We start from the raw sequence: 24132 nt of genomic DNA on the forward strand, positions 1-24132 counted from the left end.
TACTTACTAAAGGTAATCTTCTAATTTAGCAATTAGAGAATTAGTACTGAAGCAAGTAGAGAATCCCCCAAGAGAACAACGAAACAACACATCGTGCATGGGGTACAGCAGAACTGAATTTTTCAGTTCAGATTGTTTATACCCTGCTCTGATTTTGTCATGCGCAATGTTCTGTCCCCAGTTAGTCTGCCATGGGCCATGGCTTCTTGCAGAATGGCAATTTCTATTTTCCTTTCTGCAGGAAAAGGATGGCAGCTTGTTTCTGCCAAGTATTGAGGTTCAGAGGAGAAAGTGAAAAAAAAAGTTACCCAAGGGGTGATAACTTACAATTGCTATAGTGCCAAATAGTCATAGTTAGGCCATTTTGTTTATAAATGGTATTTCTGCAGGCTTTATCAGGTGACTAAATATATTTTAAAGTTATTTTAACAATGCACCAACTTGAGTTTATTATTCCATGCAATTTTAATGTTATTACTATTCATATGCAACACTACTGAAATTTCAATAAGAAGCATATACCTTCCAATTTGTAGGCTTGAAATCTTTGGAAGTTTTGATTTTAGTTTTTTTGTCATTTACAGTGTGGCTGGTGACAGATTTTTAAACATGCAGTTCCCATTGCCTTCAACAGGAATTATTAGGTATTGTGAGTCTGAAAAACAACAATGGTCACATTGTTCAATAGATTTTGAGGAGGCTTTTATTTTTTAAAAAATATATTAATTAATTAATTGACAAATAACTGTTTTCCTATACATATCTATTACACTGAGATTATTATTTTGCCCAGCATCTATGTATTCCTCTAATCTACTAATTAAGTGAATTATACACCATGGATCAGATTCAGTAATGAAGTAGAGATTGCTTGGAGGAATTAAACTTTGATGGTAATCAGGTTAAAAACAGTATTGATGCCCTCACTCTGAGATTACAGTCAGTGGTTATCCCAAAAAACTGCTTTAATTTCCTGTGGGAGAAGTTGAATTGTAGGAGATAAAAAAGAAAAGAGTGTCAGGGTTTTAGTTGCTTCCTAAGACACCCGAGTTTCTCAGAATTCTCTTTCATAACATAATAGTTGCTAAGGTAACCCATGTTTAATACCAGTATATTGTTTGAGAAGAGAATATAACCTGAATTGTTAAATAGCAAAATGTCCTCTTCTGACTTCTTCACTGAAATATAACCTTAGAAGGGGAATTTATGCTTATCTAAATTCAGACAACTTACATTAATTTTATGGTGATGTTCTTGAAATGACAGTTTGTCTTCTCTCCCATTCCCCAAGTGGTTAGTGCTCAGGCATCCTAATTTGTTCATTCAAATCATTGTTTGTCCACTGGGAATGCATAGATAATCTGAAAGATGCAAAGTAGCTTCAAATTAAATAGTAAATAATAAAAGAAGGCTAAGAACATGGTAATACTATCTTCTTGGCAATTAAGTATCTCACATGTATAAATATTTACAAAACCAGAAAGAATTTTCTCCAAATACAAGACTGCGCCTTCCTTCAGCAAAGTGTGGCAGTCACCACAGTCACTTTAGTCCACTTGTTTAAGGTTGTTTCATAAGTGTAATTCATGCAGAACTTCTCAATTATGTTTCATTTTTTGGCATTGATAACCTTCAGAATGTGTTTTTATCCTTATTTAAACAAACAGTTGATCTCATGAGGCTTCTCTGTGGGTGGAATCCCACCAGAATTAGCCCTGCAGATCTCTTCAGTGAGTGTTCTTGACTGCTGTTTTCCTTGCAAAGTTGCTCCCTTCCCCCTGCCCCCTGTTTTTTTTTGTTTGGTTTTTTTTTTTTTTCCTCTTCTTGTCTGTCCATCATGCCCTGGAAAAACCATACCACAATATATATTCAGTGATTATTGCTTGTAAATAATGCATTTTTAACATTGTCTTAAATTGTCTTCTTATTTGGCTTGTTTCTGAGATGGGTCTTTGTTGGGGATGCAGAAGAGCATTTTCACTGATATGGCTGTGAAGTAGATTTTCTGACTGGTCAGAAGATAGACTTGTGGTTAGCCAGTATATTTCAGTCCAGTAGGCTAAGGGAACAAATCACTTTTTTTTCTTTCTGTTGAACTCCACAATGTCTGCAGTTCACAGAAAGTCATATTTCTTAAGAGCTGGAAAATTCAGGTGCAACCAGTGCCTCACACTTTGGCTTTGTACTTAAACTGATAATAAGCCCTACATCTAACCACTTCCTAGACTGCAGCTTGTGAAACCACAATTAACTAAAGTTTAGAAAACCACAGTTTTTGATGTCTTGTGTTCTGTAATTAGCTCCATATATTCTACATTAAATCATCAGAAACTGACAGTATTGCTGAATCAGTGAATTGAAAAATAAGAGACACAGGGAAATTTTAAGTATATATACGAGAAGCAAAGTATGTTTAAGAGCATAAATATTTTTTCAAATGGATGTTAAAAAGGGTACATTTCACAGTGTGAAAGGAGGAAACCAGATGAAGGTCTGTGCACATGGGGACACCCCTTTCAGTCAGGGTCACTGCTGTGAAGAGTCTGGTGGCAGGACTGGGGCCACAATCGATGCCTGAATAGACTTAAGATGCTACAAGGAACATTTCTGTTAAAAAGAATACCCATACCCATAGCATGGCAGCAAGACCAGATGAATATAATGATGTCTGTCTGTCTGTCTATCTATCCATCTATATCAAGATACTTGATCTAGTTGACCATCAGATTAATTAGAGATAAATTGGTCACATCTGTGGACAGCGACATTGTTATAACTGAAGATATCAGGCTTAATGGAAGAGAACTGATGAACTAGCAGTCCTCAGGAGAATGGTATTTTCTCTACAAAACATTTGATTTGTTAATACTTAATAATTTGTTAATATGGGTTTATTATTTAGCAGATGGCTTATTTCCTCTTTTTTTTTTTTTTTTTTTTGTCAAGGAAATGGCTAAAAAATAATTGCATGTACAAAGAAAAATGTATATTTATTCATTATATTAAAAGTAATTAGACTGTTTCAAAGATTTATTTCATTTTTAATAACACCAAGAATCAAGCTGAGGCAGTTGTTTATAGTGGTGCCTTAAAATTCAACCTTATTCTTTCCTAATGGATTTTTTCATGTTGTAAACAGCACCAAATTTCATGGGAGACTATTAGAAATAGAATGAAGCAGTCTGCTTTCTAACCATCTTTGAAGGATCAATTTTAAATAGCTTTGAAACAGTAGAGCATGACTGAAATGCATCTCCTTTTATTTTATAGCTGATACTAAAACCATCTTCTCAAGAGTGTTATATTACATACTATTTTGAGGTTTCAAAGAAATTGTAAATTATGCTGCCAAAGGAACTTCTGCTACTTCCAAGGAACCAACTTTTAATAAAAAACCTGGGACTCCCTAATTTTCTTCAAGAGATAGTAGCTAAATAAAAGTCCAAAACTGAAGTAGTTTCATTCTTATTTTAGTTAAGGGCTTGTGGTTTGACATTCAGCTGAAAAAAATATGTATTTTTCTACAATATATTCTATTTTTAGGTATATTAGCATGCAGTTATTTTTTTTTGTATGTACCATTAATTTACTAAATCCAAAGAGTTAAAATGTACAAGTGAAGAAAGAGTTGCTGAGGGGAAAAAAGTGTTTGGTTAAGTATTCAGAAAAGCTTCTGGTATAACTAGTAAAAACAGATTTTGAAATTATTTAGAATAATTTGTTTCTAAATTTCAACATGTCCCTCAGTATAATTTTATGGATCTTCCAGAAAGAGCAAGATTACCAGGTAGATGCTTTGCTGTACAATTGCAGAGATGCAAGGCTGGAAGGGAACTCAGTGGGACTGGAGCTTTTCTGAGCAATTGTCCTGCTCCAAGGGGGAGCAGATACACTAAGCTCATTCCATCTAGATTCTAGTGCTGTTCCTGAAGTCCAGGGATTAAGATTTCAGAGATTGCCCATGTCATCTGTTTCACACTTTTATGTTGTTATAAAACTTTTTTCAAACACTTAACATAAATATTTTTTGTCATTGATGGGCTAGGGGACAGCTGATCATCTGATGCTCTTTTGTATGTTTGTTATCTCCTGTCAGCCTGGTCTTGTTGAGATGAAAGGAAGTTGTATCACTTAATCTTTTATCATAGTTCATTCTTTTGTTTTCATCTTGCTCTTTCATGTGAATATCCTGTTTCTCTCTGCTGTATCTCACAAGTGCTGGAGATAAATCTGAACACTGTATTTCAGCTGAGACCTTTCTAGCAGCTCAATATCTGTTTTTACGATGTTGTTCTGAAAATATCTGAAAGAGATTTGATTTTTTAAATGGGATCCCATAATCTCTTATTCAGGGTTAGGTCTCCTCTGTAACACTGATTATTCAGCTTCAGACTCTACTTATGATTTTGTATTTATGCTTTTAATATTTAACTCCTAAATGCAAGGAATTTCAAAATACTTTTAATTAAATTTCTCTTATTAAGCATACTTTCCCAGTTAATTTTCACTTTTATTTTTTGTGCAATCACATTACTCTATTGTGCATAATATATATCAAAGTAAAATGAGGTTACTTGAAATGTTTCATGACACTAAGAATGGATATATTAGGACAGAGATTAGGTTCTTTCCCTGCAAAGTAATGCTTTGTTCAAGGACTTTTTACCTTCAAGGCAGGACAAGCTCTGATTTGCAATGTCTGCTGTACAGGAATGTTGGGTGTGTTCATTTTATTGTGATATGAAATGAACACAAAGCTGTTGTGGAATGCAATTTAAAATGTACACTGAAGAATCAAGTTAAAGTAGTGTTCACTACTAAAGTAGAGGTAATTTTCATTGTCCTTCACAAATACACTTTCCAGTTGTAACAAACGCTCATTCCTAGTGTTTAATGTTTGATGAACCTCCTGTGAACATACTGGTATAAGTAAACATTTTCTTTAGAACACCTACCCGTTTCCAGTGGGGAAGTTCCTAGAGGGAGCTTAAAGAGTAGTTCATTCAGTGACTCTAAACATTTATTTTTGCTTAATTTCATTAAGCTGTTATATGTCTTTTGAAATTGAGTAATTTAAAAAAAAGTCTGCAGACATGGTGTCCTCTAACTATGGCTGGCCATATCCCCTGTAATAGAAGAAGGTACAAAAACATTTTCTATTCAAAACATCTGCACTTATGCTGGCTGTTTATTCCTTGTCAGCTACTGTCAGTCAACTAAGAACTGGAGGTTTGTGTACAGAAAATAAAAAAAAGGCTTTGGTAAACCATAAATATACCAGCCACAACTTTTTCCTGCCTGAAATTTAGGTGTGTCCGTAAATGATAGTGATTAATAGTCACAGTAACCCCATTTGCAATAGGATCTGAGCAAACATTCATAAGACTACATGCCCACTGTCATCTGATTGCAGGAATCTCTTTTTGCATTGATTCATTTGGGCACTTTACTTGCTGTCAGTTCAACTACAATGTTATTCCTCCTTTTTGATGATAATTTCATATGGTAAGGAAAATTCAGGTTGTCATGTTCTCCTGACTGAAGTAAAAGGTGTTCCACAATTCAGCCTTCAGGTATGTATACTGGACTTGCATAGTATCAAAGTTTCAAGGAAAGAAGCTAAACTGTGATGGAGTCCTATTCTGCTAAAGTTCAGCTAAATCTTGGAGCCAGGATCTCTGTGCAATAAATAAAAACTGTAAAGGATATCATTACAAATATTGAGAAGCGATATTCTCTTTCTTGTTCCCAGTATTTGATACATAAATCTCGATCAAGTTTCCCTTCCAGAAAGGAATTGCAGGCATAATACAACATTCATCAAAATAGAACAACCTAAAACATTACATTTAACTTTATAGTCACAAAATGAAGGTAAGGGGTTAATTTATAGCAGCTAAAGGGTTTCTTTATAGCAGCATTTGAAAAAAACCACTTATTTAGCTGTCAATTCATACATTTGAATGTCCATGAAGGAATATTTTAGTGCAAAATTATATCACTACTATTTAAAACAGTTACTAAATACTCTACCGCTTTAATCACAATGACAGTTCAAGCACAAAACAAAAACAAAGCTACCTTAAGAGCTTAGGGTGAAAACATAAAAATGTTAACTGTGGGTATGCTCAGAAAGTCATCAAGCAATGAAATATTGACGTAGTTTTAGTGGGGTCTCTGTAGAGCTTCACTTTAACTCCTCAGTGAGAGCAATATGCGGAGAAAATAGCCCATTTTTTTGAAAATACAGAGTTCTGCCCTGCAAATGGGTACAAGGCTGCAATGGCCTCTTAACAATGAGCTAGATTAAGCAGGAAATAAACTTTAAATGTCCTTAAATACTGTGATGAGTAGTTAATAAGGGAGAGTTGAAAGGAAGGCACTAAGGGAGGACAGAGTTACTACTTAAGAAAATATTTTGTGTTTCTAAAACTTAACCTGCAGCAATCAGCAGCAGTCCCATGAGATGTGAATAGTTGCCCACCTGTCCTGCATTTTCCCTCACACGTTCCACACATTGTAAGGATTCACTGCAGCTTCTAATTTGTTGTGAATATAAAAAAGAAAATGCTATAAGACATGAAGGATATGATTTCTCAGAAATTGGAGGATTTGCTGTTTTAGCACCTTGCTGCAAGCACATGACAAGATCTTTCTCCAAAGAAAGATTTTATAAGATTGTGATGAGATAAACTATACTTCAGTAAATTATTATGATACTTCATTTTGCCTATAGACCGTCTATTTTCGTCATTTTCAGCAAGTGCTTTATCTGTATAAACACACAAACACACTTCATACCCTTTAAAATAGGTATATAGATGTTAGTATTACCCACGGTCTGAATTAGACTAAATATTTTTATTAAGCATTTAAATTGTACAAGACATTATCTACTGGGTTATGGCTTTTTAAAGTTGCAGTTATAGTCCTCCCATGAGCTCACGCATGAGACAGGAACAACCAGATAGTTTTAAATGCATTTCATAGATTTGGTTTGAAAATATTATAATGAAAGTTACTCTGAGGTTCAGAAATCAAAATATTTAGCAGTTGTTACTAGGATACAAATGGTGGAATTTTTATTATGGCATATATATATAGTTATACGTTATGGGGAGAGCTCAGTCTAAATTTTGTTTTAAAGTCTCATTTAAAAGAGCAAAATGTATAAAAAAGCAGAGAGTGCTCACTAAAAATTAAGATTTTGGAAGTAGTTATGGTTTAAATGTTACTCTGCCACAAGTCTACTTAATAGGAACCCTGACTGTGGGATAATAAACCTAAAATTAGTTTGTATATCTACAGTAAATTGAAAATGATAAAAAAAAGACAAATTATTTCAGGAAGTAACTTGAGATTCAAACTGACATACTGATTCGACTTTGAAGTTTCTTGTCTTGGAGATAATCTATGCCATAACTTGTTCTATACTATTATCACAGGCTGTTTGCTTTTAAATGCTTCCTGTTCAACTCAGTGAATTTCAGCTTCATCAGGTCCTGCTTTCAGAATAGTAAGGCTGGGTCTTTGCCTACTGGGTCAAAATGTGTTCAAGTTGTGAAATGTCTTACATTTCTTTGAGTCCTCTATCTAGAATTCTCTTCACTACTATTTCCACAAATTCCTAATGCAGGCAAATACAATTAAAAGCCATTAGAAAGGTAGAAAAAAGGCATCAGAGTTTGACTTCCATTTCAAGTATCTGGCTGAATCTGCCAGCTTTCTGGATTCTGGGGCTTGCAGGGGTTTATGCTTCATGGTTTGAGATGTCTGCAGTTGCCAAAGATGCTGGTAACACAGCTTTCAATCAGAGTTGTTTATACAATTCTTCTCTCCTTAATTAGCTGAAAGAATAAATCAGTGAATGAAAGTTCTTACCCAAAAGAATACAAGAATCGCTAGGTCATTTTGTAAAAAAACAAATACTTCCAGTAAAGGAGAAGCAGGTAATTTTGTAGTGCTTATGAAATACTCATGAAGTAGCACATGCTGGTTCAATGAGACTTACCAGATGCACTGAAAAAAATCAATGACATGCAACTGCTCCCAAGAAATATAGTTGTGTCTGTGTACATACTTCCTAGGAATAGAAACCTCTAAAACTATCATGATGAAGTGTATTGACAGTAAGATCTCCCATACAATACAGGGCTAAGCATCAGTTTTCTGCTTGTTGCCTTTAAAATGAATTAGTGTGATTGATTACTGATACATATAATCACAGAAAAAATCAAACTGTATTTTATGCATATATAAACACAACTGTTTATGTACATATACATTATAGATATTTATGATAACTAACCAATCACTAAAGGTTTCTTTGAAAATAGCTTACAGAGATTATTGCTATTGACGGCATCCTCTGAGAGTTAATGAGCTAGCTCTAAATGTGTCATCTCTGTCTTCACAGTGTCTCTGACACCTATACTGTCTATTTCAAAAGGTGTCAGTGTGCATAGACTTCAGGCAAAAAGGTGCAGTTTGCCAGAGGAACACTGATGATTAGTGACATCCCCTGCTATTTCCATGCTGCTAGCTTCCTTGGGAGCATCTTGCAGCTTTTACAGCACAATTAGAATTCCAGGCCTCCTCTGTGAACTGCACAGAAACTCTGTTTAGGGGAATATTTAAACATTTAAAAAAACCCATTTTATCTCAGAAATTTAGCCTGAGGAAATGTTATGCTGTTAGTTAAGCTGTAAGACTGTTATCCAATGCTACTTTTGCACATCTTTATTCTTTCATTCCCACCTGTGACAGGCAAAACCAGAAAGGCACAAATGTGTTCATTTTTTCTTGTGATCTCTGTGATCTTTTTCCTGTTGGTGGTTATGAAGAGTAAAGATTATGCACTATTCAGAAAGCAATCCTCAAACTGTAGTAACAAAAATATGGATGTAGAGTTTGGAAAGCCATCTCTGACTTTAAGATGAAAATTGATGCAAGGGCATGCATGGATACTCAGCAAATTAAATCCTCAGTGAAATAAAAGGAAAATCCTGCATGCACATGAAAACAGCCTGAATAAGCTTTTGATAAGAGGTCATAGCACTCTATAGGAACAGAAAATTTAGGGAGCCTGTGAAAGGCAGAGAGCTGGAGGCCCAGGAAAGAGAGGTGCTGTCATCCTGCAGTCTGGTTCTCATTTGCAGAAGCATTAAATTGAGGAGGGCTGGTACCCCTCTACCTGTGTGTCATTTGACTGGAGGAGGTTGCATCTCTGAAACAAGGCTAACTGAAAGAGAGGGATGTTTAACTCAGTGCCACTGGAGCCTGTTTCACTAGACCTACCTGCTCAGCAGCCCCAGGATGATGTGCCTCTCATGCAGCCATCTCTGCTGCTGTGACAGTAACTTCATCCTAAGGAGTAAAAAGTGCTGCAGTGGATGGGAGCTGTGACAGCCTTCCTGACTTCCATCTCTACCATGTGCAATAAACATCCTTGCCTTATTCCTGATTTTGACAGCCTATATTGATTTGTCTGCCTCTGTGGCATCTTTCTTCTTTTTTTTTTTTTTTTTTTTTTTTTTTTTTTTTTTTTTTCATTCCTTTACTTAAGGCATAAGAAGAGGATCCTGGAACCTGATTTCTCTACTTGGGTGTTTGCACACAGGCCCAGCTACAGATCACCTCACTTCCTTCTGCCTTGCAACTTGAACAGGACTAACACTTTCTTAGCAGTGCACAGAGAAGATATGTCTTTATAAATAAGAGACTTTCACAAGTGCTTTTTCTTTTGTGCTGCATAGATGCAAGCAAGTAAAAGTATGTGCTTTTTCAGGCAGTTCAGGATTTCTAGAGGCTCTTCACACTTATTACTGCAAGTACTTCTGGGAGAAAACAAAGAGCTATTGTTACACAGAGAAATTTGTGTCCTCGGGGCAAACTCGAAAGAGTTGGATATCTGCTTTCTCCCAGAGCTTCTAATGATGCTAGTAGGAGGGTTACCTGTGATTATAAAGGAAGAAAACAGGCTCTTTAGTACATGTTACAAGTATGTGCATGTACTATAAGTTTCAAAAGCATATCTTGAAATCTAAGCAGGACTTGGATTGTTCCTGTATAATAATTAAAATAAAATTAAAAAACAAAACAAAACAAAACAAAACCAAAAAACCAAACTCTAAGGATATTGCATTAAGAGAAATGTGTTATTTGTTTCAAATCCTAGTTGGGTTTCAGGGGAGTCTAAGTTCCTTTGAACTTTATAGAGTCCCTTCTAGTTTGATTAAACTACACTGATGTTTATTAGTTTCTTTGAACTGTGCCAACTGATGAATGGGTCATAACTTAGAAAGTGCTTGATGATATTTTCTTCAAGACAAGAAAGGAAAAAAAAGTGAAGATTTATTTTGTGGGGAGGTAATTATTTTAGACATAGTATTCAGTACGTGTAAGTGTCCTGTCATGCCAAGTATTTGACTCACTTGTTTTTGTTTTTCCAGTCTTAACTTAGTGCTTGCGTTATTAAACATGAAATTTCTTACTCCTGGTGGCAGCAACATAACATTGCTATTTCTTGTCTCTCCTTTGATTGGAAGAGAGTAGTGTTTAGTACCTTTAGAGCGTTAGTACTCTTATCCTGAGAAACAGGAGCAAAATAAAGGCTTTTCTTAGGTCATAATAGTGCTTAAGAGCTGATCTTATGTAGATTTCAGTGCTGTTATGTTCTGAATTGTTTATCCTTGGAGCAGGTACAGTGCAAGGAAAGAGCAGACAGATAGTGGCAAACAGGAAAGGTTATGATATCCAGTCTCATATCCAAATTATACCTGGTATCATTCTAACACACTTCTGTATTCTTCAGGTAAACCAGTAATGAGTATCTAACAAAAATTGGTTGCATTCATTCTCTCACAGAATTTGTGAGATCAAGGAATTGCTTTTATGCTCATTTTACAGATTTGATAAGGCTGTGTTAGAAGCCTGTATGATGAAATTCCTGGTGCCAGAGTGAATCTAAAACTGTGTTTGTGTTAGCACTGCTGTGCTTTTAGTTGTGATAGCTTTGCTGTTGTAGATGTATTCTTCTTTTTCACAAGTTTGCCTCTTGTTCATTATTCATATACACAGTCATGCTGGCATAGCAAGGAGATACTACTTCCCGGTGCTTTACATTATGATGGTTTGACTTAAATACTGTGCTCAGAATAATACAAGAAATATGTGTCAGAACAAGAAATAAGTCTCCAAGTTAGGCTACATACTAAATAATACTTTAGGCTTTAACTTCAGCTGCTGAAGTTTTTGTTCAGATCTGCTGCTTCAGTGAGGGTTGACTTCTTATTCTACTTAGAATAGTGTCCTACTCTTTTCCCTGTGAGAAGGAGGCTAGGTGGAATAGTTTTGATTCCTTTAATAGGACACAACTAACATTGTGAGAACCATAAGATGCATTTTAGTCCCTAAATTTTTTCTTGGGCACTGTTATGTGTGATGTTCTGGGCTGGATAGTCTTGTGACATTAGTCTGTATTATTTCCGTCCTTTTTTTCCAAACCTGTATCTTTTACTGTTGCCTAAATTTTGTCTATTGGCCTGTCTTGTATGTTTGTAAACAACCTAGGGGATTTCAGCGTGGTATTTGTTTTGATAGAGCTAAGTGCATATACAGAAACACAATATAAACAAACCTGAAGAAAATTCTGTTTGATCCAACACCAATTGTCATTCTTGGCTGTTGTACAGGCCAGCAAAAGTTCAATGTTTTCTGCTCTGCTTTTCATCCTGAATCATTTTAACTAACAGTAAATATGCAACTGTTTGCCTCTATCTTGGTTCTAAGCATATTTATGCTTATTAAAGTAATTTGAAATTGTTTCCTGGTCAGGAAAAACAGGAACAAACCACAGTATGTTTTTTTACTAGAGGAATCACATAAAGAACTTGATGCATTTGTCAAATCTGTCTTGACAGAAATTATTCATGCTCAGGGGAAAAAAAATAAGAAAGGTGATCTTAAACATAAAACATTGGCATGGGTTGAGAAATGTGTTGCTATGACAGAATAAGTGTTTACTGTCAATTAGTATTTATTATAGCAGAGTGTGGAGAACATCACTTCCCAGAAAATAGTTTCCATCAGGAAAGATATTCTGGATAGCTGCTGTATTTGGACAGCAGAAGTGTCTGTGGTCTTGGGTTGTATATCCCCTGTCAGATAAATTAATATAAGTTAAATCAAAGGTTGATTATTTTTGAGATGACCTGTTAGGGGAGATACAAGAAATTTCTTTGGAGTAAATTAGGTGATGCCATCTATAGAATAAATGGCCTCCTGGCAGATGGCTGCTTCATTATCAAATCATTATCTCCATCAATGCTGACCAGCAAAACAGCTAGAGATTATCAGTGGTCCCCCTTGAGAGGCTTTCCCAGCACCATTCTGTGGTGAAATGGCAGCACTCTCTGACACCCACTGAGTGCTGGTGTCATGGCTCAGCACAGAGGTGCCATAAGAACAGTGAGTGTCAGCCATGCAGCTGGAGTGAGGCATCCAGGTAGGACTGCCTAGAGAAATATAGATTAAATTGCAACAAGAGTGATAGATTTACTATAAAGTGACTGAAAGCTTCAGGTAAGAAGCATTGCAGAGTTGCTATGATGTTACTTTTGTGTTATGCTGAAGTTCCACATTTGCTTGTTCTAAAAGGTGCATACCATCAAGGAAGTTGAGTTTTAAGTTCTTGCATCAAGTCATTTCTGCTTTCCACTCTGTGAGTAAAATCTTATTGCATGTGTAAACTCTGCCTATAGATGGCAAATTTTGAGAAAGTGAAGTGAAATTATAAATTGTATAGAATTCAAATATATAGTTTTAGTCACTGGAAGGAGTACCACTTATGCAGCCCTGGATGTTCTGTCCCAAAGATTTAAATTATAAAATAATTAGTATCCACTAGCAAGTAAAAACAATGTAAAGTATAATTAGAAGTACCATTTATCTTGAACAGTTTATTGAGATTTCATAAAGGTTATTATGTCACAAATTCAATATACGGCATTTATAGCTTTATGATATCAATTATCTTTAATCTTTGGGTAATTTTAGCTGTCATATAAATTGACTAATATTAAAGATTATTGGAAAAAGCATTCTTAATCCTGAGATCCTAATGACTTTATTCTAAAACATTCAAAGTTGTATGATTTTACTGTTTCAAATGCTTTTTCTTTCTGTTTTGGCCTGCTGTGAGAATGACTAGAAAGTGATTGCAGCTTTAATTGTGTTAGCATTAAGTGCAATGATTCACCATATCCTCACAACACTTCTACTCAGGCAAATGCCTATTGAATCCAGAATACCATAAACTGATGGATTACTTGCTACATATGTATTGTTTAGTGTGGATGCTGTAAGTTGTAAATATGGAAATAGATTCTAGATCAGTACATTTTCTTCTGGAATCCACCTGCTTCTCTGGCAACAAAAATCCTAGCAGAAGTAAAACACTAAAGTAAAGTCTTCACCTGAAGACAAAATAAAAATAGAAGCTTTTTTTTTTTTTTTTTTTTTACTTCAGTTATTAGTTCTACCATTGATTTTGTTTTAAATGTTAATAAAACCTTGCTCCTTCAAACCAGGAAATGTGTCTGTTATAGCTTTGTGCAGAAAAACAGGAAGAAAAATTTTGGAATGTTTATTTTTATGACCATCTGAATTACAGTGTCACAGCAGAAGCTTGCTAAAGTAGCATATTTTGCTAAGAGCAACTATTTAAATTATAGACCAGAATCTGTTGCTTTATTATCATAATGTAATAGATGGATCAACATATTACTATTTTTAATGCAGGCAAAACAGCAAAAAGAAGAATAAATATTTTAATATTTTGAATTGACATTCATCCAGGATGGGAAACAACTGTTTCACCAACACTATTGGAAGTAATTAGCAAGATGAAAATATTGTAAAATTAACAGTAGAAGAACACTTAATCTATGTTTTGTATTATTTTTGCAAGAGTTCCAGTTAAAAAGCAGCACAAATCCTTCTAGTGGCTGCATTTCTTGAAGTTGTACAGAAAGAAAGCCTTGAAGCAACAAATAGGAAGGCCATGGTGGTTACTCCCATTTGCTGCTCTTTCAACCACACATTTAGATGAAACCAAAACTGCATATTTAATAGAATTTAGAGGACAGAAAATAAAATATTATTATTGCATAATACAGCTACTACAGGAATATGTATTTTAGAAAACTTCTGCTGAGTGTTGCACTAAATCCTCTTTTCCAGCATAACTGTTACATTTCTCATCAATTTCCCTTATCATTTTGAAAAGGTAAATTACTACCTACTATTGATCTGATATTATAGATGGAAAAAATAATAGTATATACACACTTCACATTACAGTACTGACAGTGCCATTTTGGCACTAACTGGTATGAGGATTTTTAAATATAGATATCTATATAAACACATATTTTCCTCCTTTCCATCCCCTAAATCGGCAGCACGTTCAAATTTTTCTTCATTTTTCTTACATGATCCAGATGAATTGCTCTGGTGCAGTACTGTGGACATAATGTCTGCAAACAGAAAAGCCTGAAGCTTAAACTGCAGGTGCTTCAAAAGCAGCTTTCTACTTAGGCTTGCCTTTCTGCCATATTTTGTGTTTTGAAAATACAAATCAATGCATAATTTTAAAACAGATTGTAAACAAAGACAGTTGCCTCACTTTGCTTGAATTATCTGTGCTGAAGTACTCCTGTCCCCTGAGCTTGTCAGTAGGATTTGTGTTGTGGTAAAGTACTTTGTCAGGACTCAATTTCAACTTTTAAATACTTTTGATTTTATTTGGAACTTTTTTTTTTTGGTAAGGGAGAAATAATTTTAGTTATGCCAGATGATGTTATTACTGTTCATTGATGTTTAACCAGAAACATAATTCTTAGTACTGTATGAAACACAACTGGTGCTTTTATTTATGTATAGATGGGAGCAAGAATATTTGCTGTCTTTGTACTGGGGTATGTTAATTTGCATTGAAGGACAAGAAGGCAAAGATTGTAGCTAAGTTTCTGAGAAGAGGCAGGATGTGAAATGTTTTAGATTTTTAGAGGGGTTTGGGAAATGCCTATAAATGGGGCCATATTTTTAAAACCACCCTTTGTTCTGTTTCTAAAGTCCCATCCGTCACTCAGTGAACATCTTCAAAGGAGAGGTGTAGTGGCATGCTAGCTGCAAGGCTGGAAATATAAGAAGTAGGCAAACTCTGCAGTGGAAGTTTGTTTACAATTATTGCTAAAGAATAATTAGGTACTTTTTGACTCTTATCATTTGTCTTATTAGATAAACTGTACTTTGGACACAAGCTATCCGGTTATAAACTTTCCCAGCTATGTAACTCGGTAAAGTACAGCACTTTGTCAGAGCAGGTCCATTAACCTTCTGACTGGTGCTCTTCTCTTGGGTTTGATTGCAGCACCACACAGAAGCACCCAGCCCATCGCTGCTCCCCCCATCAGCCTTGCCCTTGGATGTATTAAACAACGCCGTTGCTGGCTTTAGCACCGTGGAAGACCTTATCCGCTACCTTGAGCCAGAGCGGTGGCAGCTGGATTTGGAGGATTTATACAGACCAACGTGGCAACTTCTTGGGAAAGCATACATTCATGGGAGGAAGTCAAGAGGTAATTTACTCTTCTGTCTGGCCTTGCAGCTTGCTATGGCTATGATTTCTTGACAAAGAATTAAGAGTGTTTTTCACCTTGAGTTTTGGTTCCAAGAGGAATACATCAGAAGGAGAGCAGGTTCTATTGTTGTTCGCTGTCCTCACCATTGTATTATTTGAAAAAGGACAATAACTAAACTCAAAACTTAAAAGAATTTAGCAGGATAGGGCAGCAAGGTAGAATAAAAAGAAAAAAAAAAAAAAAAAACCCAAAAAAACCCCCAAAAAACCCACAGCAGTTTCCTCTAGGGAACCTGGGAGATCTTTACTTCCCTAAAGTAGCAGGGCATCTTGATAGGGTAACATATTTAAAATTTGTGGGTTTCTTTTTTTATGGAGGGCAAAAACTTTATTTATTTTGAAGTAAGTAATGTCTTAGACTGGTATCATGTGAATTATTTTTTCTTTCCCTAAAATTTTTCCAGTCTATACATGAAATGAATTGAGAACAATACTTAAATGCTTCTCTTTGATGACACCTTAAGAAATACCATGTGTTCTTGTCTAAGTTGATCATGCAGTTGTCAACTTCATCAGAAGTAAAGTAACTGTGTTTTCAAAATTTTTAAATCTATTGACAGCAACTCATTTTCTTCCTTCTACATCTGACACTCCTGAATTTCCTGCCACATCCCATCCAGATGCTACCTACTATTTCATGTTTATGGATATGTGGATGGATAGTGTGAAGGCTTCCTCCACCTTCCTTGTCCACCATACAGCATGAAAAGGAAAACATATGAGCATAACTTAACAGACTTCCCTGTTGGTGGATGTAAACTAGAAGGTTATTATCTGATGAGCAAGAAAAGGGAGGAAGTAGAACCTCGCATAGCTCAAATTTAAGGGTTTGACAGTTAATTCTTAGATCAGAGCCTAGAAATCAATTTTGCACCCTATCCATTTTGCTGTGCTATAGCTGTGCATAGAGCAGCTGAATTATGAGCCAAAGAGGAGGAAACATCTTTAAAAGCCCTCAGATAGTCATTTAACACGTCCTTAATTAAAGAGATTTAGTATTTGCCAAATGCATGCCATAAGCACACAGTAAGTGGGAGAAAAACTAAATGCAAGTGTTGGATAACATCTATATAGACAAAAGAACCTCCCTGCAATACACATCTTAGAAAGAAACTATCAGAGTAAATCTTTTAAAGACTTCTAATTAGATGCTGAAATAGATTTTTTTCACTGAATAAACATATCATGGTATTGCCACATTTGTCTTAGAGACCACCCTCAGACTACATTACTGAGTCTGTAATTTAATAGCCCAAGGTGGAAAATATGTCCAGTTGACATGACATAGGACTATTTAATAGACTGGAAAAGCAAAATCTTTTTCTTATTTTTAATTTTTTTCCATGATATTCTCTCAAGGAAAGCTGTATTTCAAAACCTTTTTAAGAAATGTTTGTGAGAAGGGCATATACTAAAATTTTTCATTTTATTCAAACTCTTTGATTCATGATTAGATCAGTTTCATTTTTACAATGTTTCAATGTAAAAGCTAAATTACTGTCCCGTTTTCATAAATAAGTTATTAAAAGTGTATCTCACTTTATGTAGAGAAATAACCTCTACTCCTATGTAATAATTTGTACGGAAAAACTATATTTAGACAACCTCAGTTACAGAGAACTTCTGTCTCTGATGTTTTCTCTGGATAAAATGCTTCCAAAAACTTCTAGTCAGGAAATAAAAAAAGCCAAGTTCAGAGCCTTTGATGTCAAAATACAGTCCTAAATTCTTTTATAATATTAAACATGCTTAAAAATAAAATATATTTTACTGTTCAAAAAAACTTATCTCATCATTTCCTAATGAAATCTATGTATACTCTTTAGATCATATTCTGAAATCTCCTTAAGGAGGAAAAAAATAGTCCCAGTGAAAGCATAGTCCTTAGCAGTTGTGGTTTTTGTACAGTTATGTCACTTTTTTTTTAATATTCCACTTCTTGCTTGAGATTTTGTAACAGCTCCTATTGTAGAAGCCAGTAAGAAACTTACATTCCCAGGAGCATCTCCAAAATGCTTAGGAATGAAAACCATTCTGCTGCTATCTGTGCTCGCACACAAGTGCCTCAGCCAGAATTTCATTTGTTTCATTGACTTTGAGAGCAGTATCCAGCTGGAAAAATGTTTTGGGAAAGAAATTTCCCTGTGGTACTCGATACACATCCAGAAGATGCCAGAAAATTGCATTGCCAATTGCATAACACAATTAATTTCAGGCTGCTGTGAACATGGATTAGTTCAGTTGTGTGTACCAGTGTAGGCACACTCTTGAAATACACTTTACTATAGGCCTACCTGCATCTAGATTTTTCTCCTTTGCTTATTTTTATTTTAGTGTTTCCCATTTATATGCTACTGCAGAGCCTTTCACTTCTGAGCTAGTGCTAGACAAAAAAACCTTGACTGTTGTGTCAAACATGATACATGAGTGGAAGCCAAGTTGAAGGAGTGTTTAAATGTTCACATTATAACAGGTACTGAAACTCAGTGCACTTGAGAAATCCACATAACCTTTTATTGTGGTTAAGTAAACACTTTTAAGGGAATATATACATTCTCTCATCTAGTTTCGTGCCCACAGTGTGTTAAAATAAATTTTGAACAGACAGCTACTCTTTGAAAAAATAACAGCTTCATTCACACACTTCAAAGAAGTGACTATATAAGCACTAGATAAATTTGCCACAGACCTTTTAATGAAATTGGATTACATAAGATAGGGCAAGGGTTCAGTGTGAGGTATCGTAGCAATATACCTTAGTATATTTTAAAGCATGGAAATAAAACGTGACATTTGTTCATCTCTCCTGAAGCCTGTTGTAACGGTACAGCACACTGAAAGATATCTGCTAAGAGCTGTCTGTGTGTTCTCCAAGAGAACCCTTTTGAAATTAATGTCTGCAGGTCTGAGGGGTTCAGTTAAAATTAATTTCTTTTTTGTGACAAAGTGAGTAACATGCTGTTAATTTTAGTGCATTGCCCTTTTCTCTATATCTACAGCTAGCTGTAGGTATGGAAATTGATGCATTCTCCTGCTGCTGTCAGAAGGCAATGGAGAAGGACATAACCACGCAAGAATCTCTCTCCCACTGCTCCGTGGGACTGCTGGAAGAGGTGTCAGTGCCCACTTTCACTTTCAGTATCTCATGGTGAAGGGCTGACCAGCATGTAAGATTAGCTTTTTCAAATTCACTGCAGCATGCATATCAGTCTCTGCAGAAACAATCTTCCAAGAGAAAGTATTAGCAGAACTAGCACTTCTCACAGTGTGCTTCAGGCATTTTATCCTCATTCAGACAGCTCACTTATTATATGTTTGAAAACATTACAGAAGAAAGAAATAGTCCATTCCTGTCCACAGTCCCTGATTAATGGAGGCAGACATATCCACCTTTTAAGTGACTCAGCCTAGTGCTATTAGCTGATCAGAAGGGCTTAAATAATTTCTGGTTTCTCACAGTGAATCTCTCCCCCGGAAGTTTTGTCTCTCTTTTCTCTGCTCTCTTCTCAACTTTCTCCAAGGAATGCTCTTGCAGTGTGGGAGGCAGGCTGGTGTCCTATCAGTAACTTTATTGGAGTTATTACACACTCCTCCCTCTTAAAATTCAGTTTGTTTATTTAGGAGGCTATGTTAATCTGATAGTGATGGAATGAAGTTCCCCAGCTTGGCATTCACTGTGAGTGCAAGCAAAGAAAAGGCTTCAGTGTGTTTAACTGACCTTTCACAACAATAAATCCTTACTTATGGATGCCAGTATATGGGTATGCCTGCAAAAGAAATGTTTGAAGGGACATGGATTGAAATTCCTTCCCAAAGATCTGTTCCTTGGAGAGTACCAGTGAGCATTTCTGCTATAGAAACTCAGCTTCCAAATTTTTTTATGTCTTATGTGTTTAAATATAATTAGGAGGAATTGTCTTGCCTTGATAGGCTGAAGTTCTTCTTGATGACCTCTTGAGGCTCTTTACATAGTAGAGAGGGAAAAAAAGGTATTTCTCCAGAGGGTGATTCAGATCAGAAACTTATTTTAGCTTTACTCTATATATTTTTATTTATGAATAGATGACATGAAAGTATTTTTAAGCTATATTAATGCACTGGGGTTCTTTTCCTCCCTAAAATTTACTTGATTTAGCTTAAAACTAGTTTGGTAAAGGTCTTAGTCACTTTAATTGGGGCCCTTGTTTCACTCCTCTCAATAGCCATGTTATCATAGGGTTTTCATTTTCGTTTTCTCTTTGTATTTTTTGCTAGAGAGAGTAGTATCTTGTGAATTAGACATTACTTCTGTTCCTTAATGGTAGGTATGGAGAAAAAACAATTCAGACAAAACACCTTAGATCATGATCATTACGATCTGACTTTTCTGAAATAAATTCCATTTACATTGCTTCTCACTTTTTTTTCTCCCCAGTCTCATTCATTTTTTCCCCAATTTTAACTGCTGCTTTCAAGGCTTGTTAGCTCTTGACTATGCAGCTAAGATGAACGTAAAGGTTGTCATCTTTCAGATCTTTTCATGAGCTTGCTGTTCATCCATTGGCATAGTGAAGCTTTAATATAATACAGTGGAACCAGTTTATAGGGAAACTGGTGCCAAATATTACTATCTTTAACAAGTTAGTTGCTTACAAGGAGGAACTTTTATTTAAGACACATCAAGAGAAACAACAGAAATTCATGTATATGCTGTTACGGAGAGGGAGGAGAAAATGGAACCTACTGATAGTTATATAGATATACAATCTTGTGGAGTTATTTATTCTGTGCAGAATTCCCTGATGATGACAACTTCTGGAATTTCTTAGTCCATAAAAGTGATTTCTGCTTAGAAATGAATGGCATTCTTTCTTATAATTACAACAGCCTAGCAAAGAAGCAATAGTTGAAATTGTAACAAGGAAGAAGTTTGAATGCTTTATTGCAAGTGAGTTAAAAATTTCTTTGAAATCTTGCAGGATTCTTAATTGCTTTGTGTGTGTTTCTCCAATCCAAAATGACCATAGAATAGCAACACTGGAGCTCAGAGTATTAGTGTGAACAACGTGACTTCAAAATCAACCTATTAGGGTTGATTTGATAAAACATATACTGGAATATAGAAGCCAAATCTTGCTTTAATTTGAACCAACTTTGCCAGAGTTATAAAATAATTGGGAAATATCACTATGCAGCGATCATTCCATTTGAGTTTCATGGCATTCATGGAACTGCAGCACTGTACTTCTGTGCTGAACCTGCACAAAAGCGAACCTTCCCCACGGGTTCTGCACCGCAGTTGATCTGCCGCAAAGGAACTTGGATTGCAGGTGAGGCAAGCGGTGTTTTCCCTGTCTCTTTGCAGTGGTGGATCTGAACCTCCTGAAGGAGGAGGCGCGGCTGTACAGCTGCACCCCGCGCAACTTCTCGGTGTCGCTGAGGGAGGAGCTGAAAAGGACGGACACCATCTTCTGGCCGCTGTGTCTGCTGGTGAAACGCTGCGGTGGAAACTGTGCCTGTTGTCAGCAGAGCTGCAATGAGTGCCAATGTGTGCCAACAAAAGTCACCAAAAAGTACCACGAGGTATGCACTATTTTTAAATTTTCATGTTTGGAAACACTGAAAGCCAATCAGGGTGTTTATTTTTAATAAAATGAATGCACCGACATTAATATTTTAATATCTTATGTATTGCACTTCTAGTAAATAATTTTTTAGCATTTTAGTTAGGTATTGCATTGAAAAAAGTGAAATCTTCCTTGGTAATATACTTTTCTGTGCAACTAGTAATTAATTTCTGAAGTATTTACTAGTGCATTTCAGACACACTACACCCATATCTTTTGTTCTTCTTTCTCTAGTGATTGATATCAACTTTATGAGGAAACAAATATTTGTTCATTTCCATTGCTATAAATTTATAGCTAAAATTATTTATTAAAGAATTTTATAATTGGGTTAATTCTACTGTTTTCTCTTAAATAAAATTAAGTGGAAATCTGAAAATGCAAGACTCTTCTTTGGTAAAGCAATATGATTTAATCATGTTCAACATGATTTAATCAATTTTGTAAATGGCTTGAGGTAAAAGCAAAAATAGTAACAAGTGGGTGGAATTAATGAAGAAATTCAGTTTTAATATGCTTCCTGTCATCCAGTGGGTTTTTAGTGCAATCTAGCTCACAGCCTAGGTGTGTGATGAAGCACTTGCTGTTTTCTTGATGCTTGGCTTCTTCTCCTTCAGGTTCTTCAGCTGAAGCCAAGGATTGGTGTCCGAGGATTGCATAAATCATTGACAGATGTACCCTTGGAACACCACGAGGAGTGTGACTGTGTGTGCAAAAGGAATACTGAAGGATAAACACGATATAATTGTGCTGTTTTCTTTCAAAGCACATTCAATCAATGGCTGATTCTATTATGGGGCTTGTGCATTATCTCCTTCTGTAATCTCAGTTGTTTGCTTTGGGGATCTTCCGTCTTGAAGATTTACAGTGAGCTCTAAAAAGAGAAGCCAAACTGGGATTATATGTTGTGTGACAGCTCTGTTTGGAGACCCAGTGAAAGGATGGGAGAAAGGCATCAATGAGGGATTTAAAATATATGTATTGTTTTGTCCCCCACAATTTTCTTGGCAATACATGGATTTATAATTTAGGAGTAAAAAATAGATTTAGAAGGCTGACATCATGGAGACTTGATCCTGCTGGCTGTCTCATTTCTACAGCTCGAGTACATCTGGCCTCTGGTTGAAAACACCTGAAATCTTTGTGTTCAGCTACTCCTATGTACTCTAAATCAAAGTGTTCTCTGTTGTATAAACTTGGGTTAAAACAGACTGTCTTTTTCCGAATTAAATTTAATTTGTCTAATGCTGGTAGGAAGGACTGGATTTTTCCATATGCTCTAGTAAAGCTCCTGCCTTTTAGAAGGAAGACTGGACAATAACGTGAGCTAAGGAAGCAAACATTGAAAATATCAGTGCCTTTATTCTTACTACTATGGCTGATGATTTTTTTTTGTGTGTTTGTTATTTTTTATCGTGTACATTTTTATACTCTCCTTTTGATGATATAACTATTTGCTTTTCTAAACTTGTTAAATATATCTATTTTTACCAAAGGTATTTAATATTCTTTTTTTTTATTACAACCTAGATCAACTATTTTTTAGTTTTGTGAGACTTTAAAGCCAGATTTATACAGCTGGAGGAACGGAGACGTGACTACAGTAGGAAAGAAACATGATCTCTTTGCAGTTTGTTTCTACAAAGTGAAAAGTACAGTTTTCTTACCTGGATTCACAGTAATAGTAGACAGAGATGTGTGGATGAAGCTCTAAGCTTATTAGCTCCATGAGACTAAAAATATGAGAGACAGAGGTTACTATAACTGGTTTCAGAAGTTGAATTTAAAGATTCCCCCTCTCCATACTGTCCTTTGTTCAGGTAGAAAAGAAATGAGCATAGATGGATGCATTCTGGCTTGTTTAACTCTTTAATTTCTTTAAAGGAGAATGACCTACAATGTAAGCAAAGGAATCAGTGGCTTGCAGCCGTCATGATGCATCATGGTCATGGGAAGGCAGCCGTGTCAGTGGCGAAATGTAGGGCTTTCCATTGACAGAAACAGCTGCTTAAGTGCAGTTCACTCACAGGAATGTAACACTCTGCAGTGCAGTTTGATGAACTCTATGGTATCGTTCTTCTGTATGTTTTATTCTTTAACCAATACACTTATCCCACCCCATGCAAATTGAAATGGAAACAGTAAAGTATTTTGCTTGTAAAATGCTTTAACATTATGCCTAGTTTATTTTTTTGACTATTGGATTTTCAGATTGTAATGAATCACAAAATAAAGTAATAATGCTAATTTTGGGAGAACAAGTGTTTCAGTGTGGTTGCATATTTGTACCTGTCAGTATACAATTTCATGGGAAAAGTTAGGATGGTGATTTTCTCCTTCCCATTTTGAAAGTCAGCTCTAAAAAGAAAAGTCTTCTGTTGCCAAGACTTCCACTTGCTTTATTAATTCTGCATTACTGTAAATCCACAAGAAGAAAAAGGAAAGGAATTAATGTGATGCTATTTGTACAAACATTCAAAATGTTCAAAATTGTGTGGATGTGAAGCCATCAGATTGAAATAACATCATCTGTTATTGTTTCCATAGTGAAAGGTTTTTTTGAAAATAAGAATGACTTTCTGATACCAGTTCTGGAAAATATTCAGGTGGGTTCTTATTTTGTCCCCACCCTTAAACACCTACTCAGTAAGAAAAATTTCTGGTGTAAATGTGACATATAATTTTCCAGTCTGAATATTAACCCTGTATCAGAACACAGAATTATGGTCACACAAGAAATTTGATTTACTTGAGTTTTGAGTCCTTAACCAGAAGTGTTTTACAGGGATGTTGGGGATGTTTTTTCATTAATGTTGTCCTTTG

General features: G+C 35.5%; 1 protein-coding gene across 2 annotated transcripts in view; it reads left to right on the forward strand.

Moving 5' to 3' along the window:
- Window positions 1–23570, forward strand: part of PDGFC (platelet derived growth factor C) — a 118675-nt gene extending 95105 nt beyond the window's left edge. For both annotated transcript variants that reach the window (XM_030271453.4, XM_072928448.1), the window contains 3 exons: window positions 15434–15641; window positions 21048–21265; window positions 21927–23570. In XM_030271453.4, the coding sequence (XP_030127313.3) occupies window positions 15434–15641; window positions 21048–21265; window positions 21927–22043 (543 nt within the window). In that variant the 3' untranslated portion in view covers window positions 22044–23570. The remainder of the gene's footprint in view (window positions 1–15433; window positions 15642–21047; window positions 21266–21926) is intronic.
- Window positions 23571–24132: the final 562 nt, after the last annotated feature.

The sequence above is a fragment of the Taeniopygia guttata genome, chromosome 4 (genome assembly GCF_048771995.1).
Source record: "Taeniopygia guttata chromosome 4, bTaeGut7.mat, whole genome shotgun sequence".
NCBI classification, from domain to species: Eukaryota; Metazoa; Chordata; class Aves; order Passeriformes; family Estrildidae; genus Taeniopygia; species Taeniopygia guttata.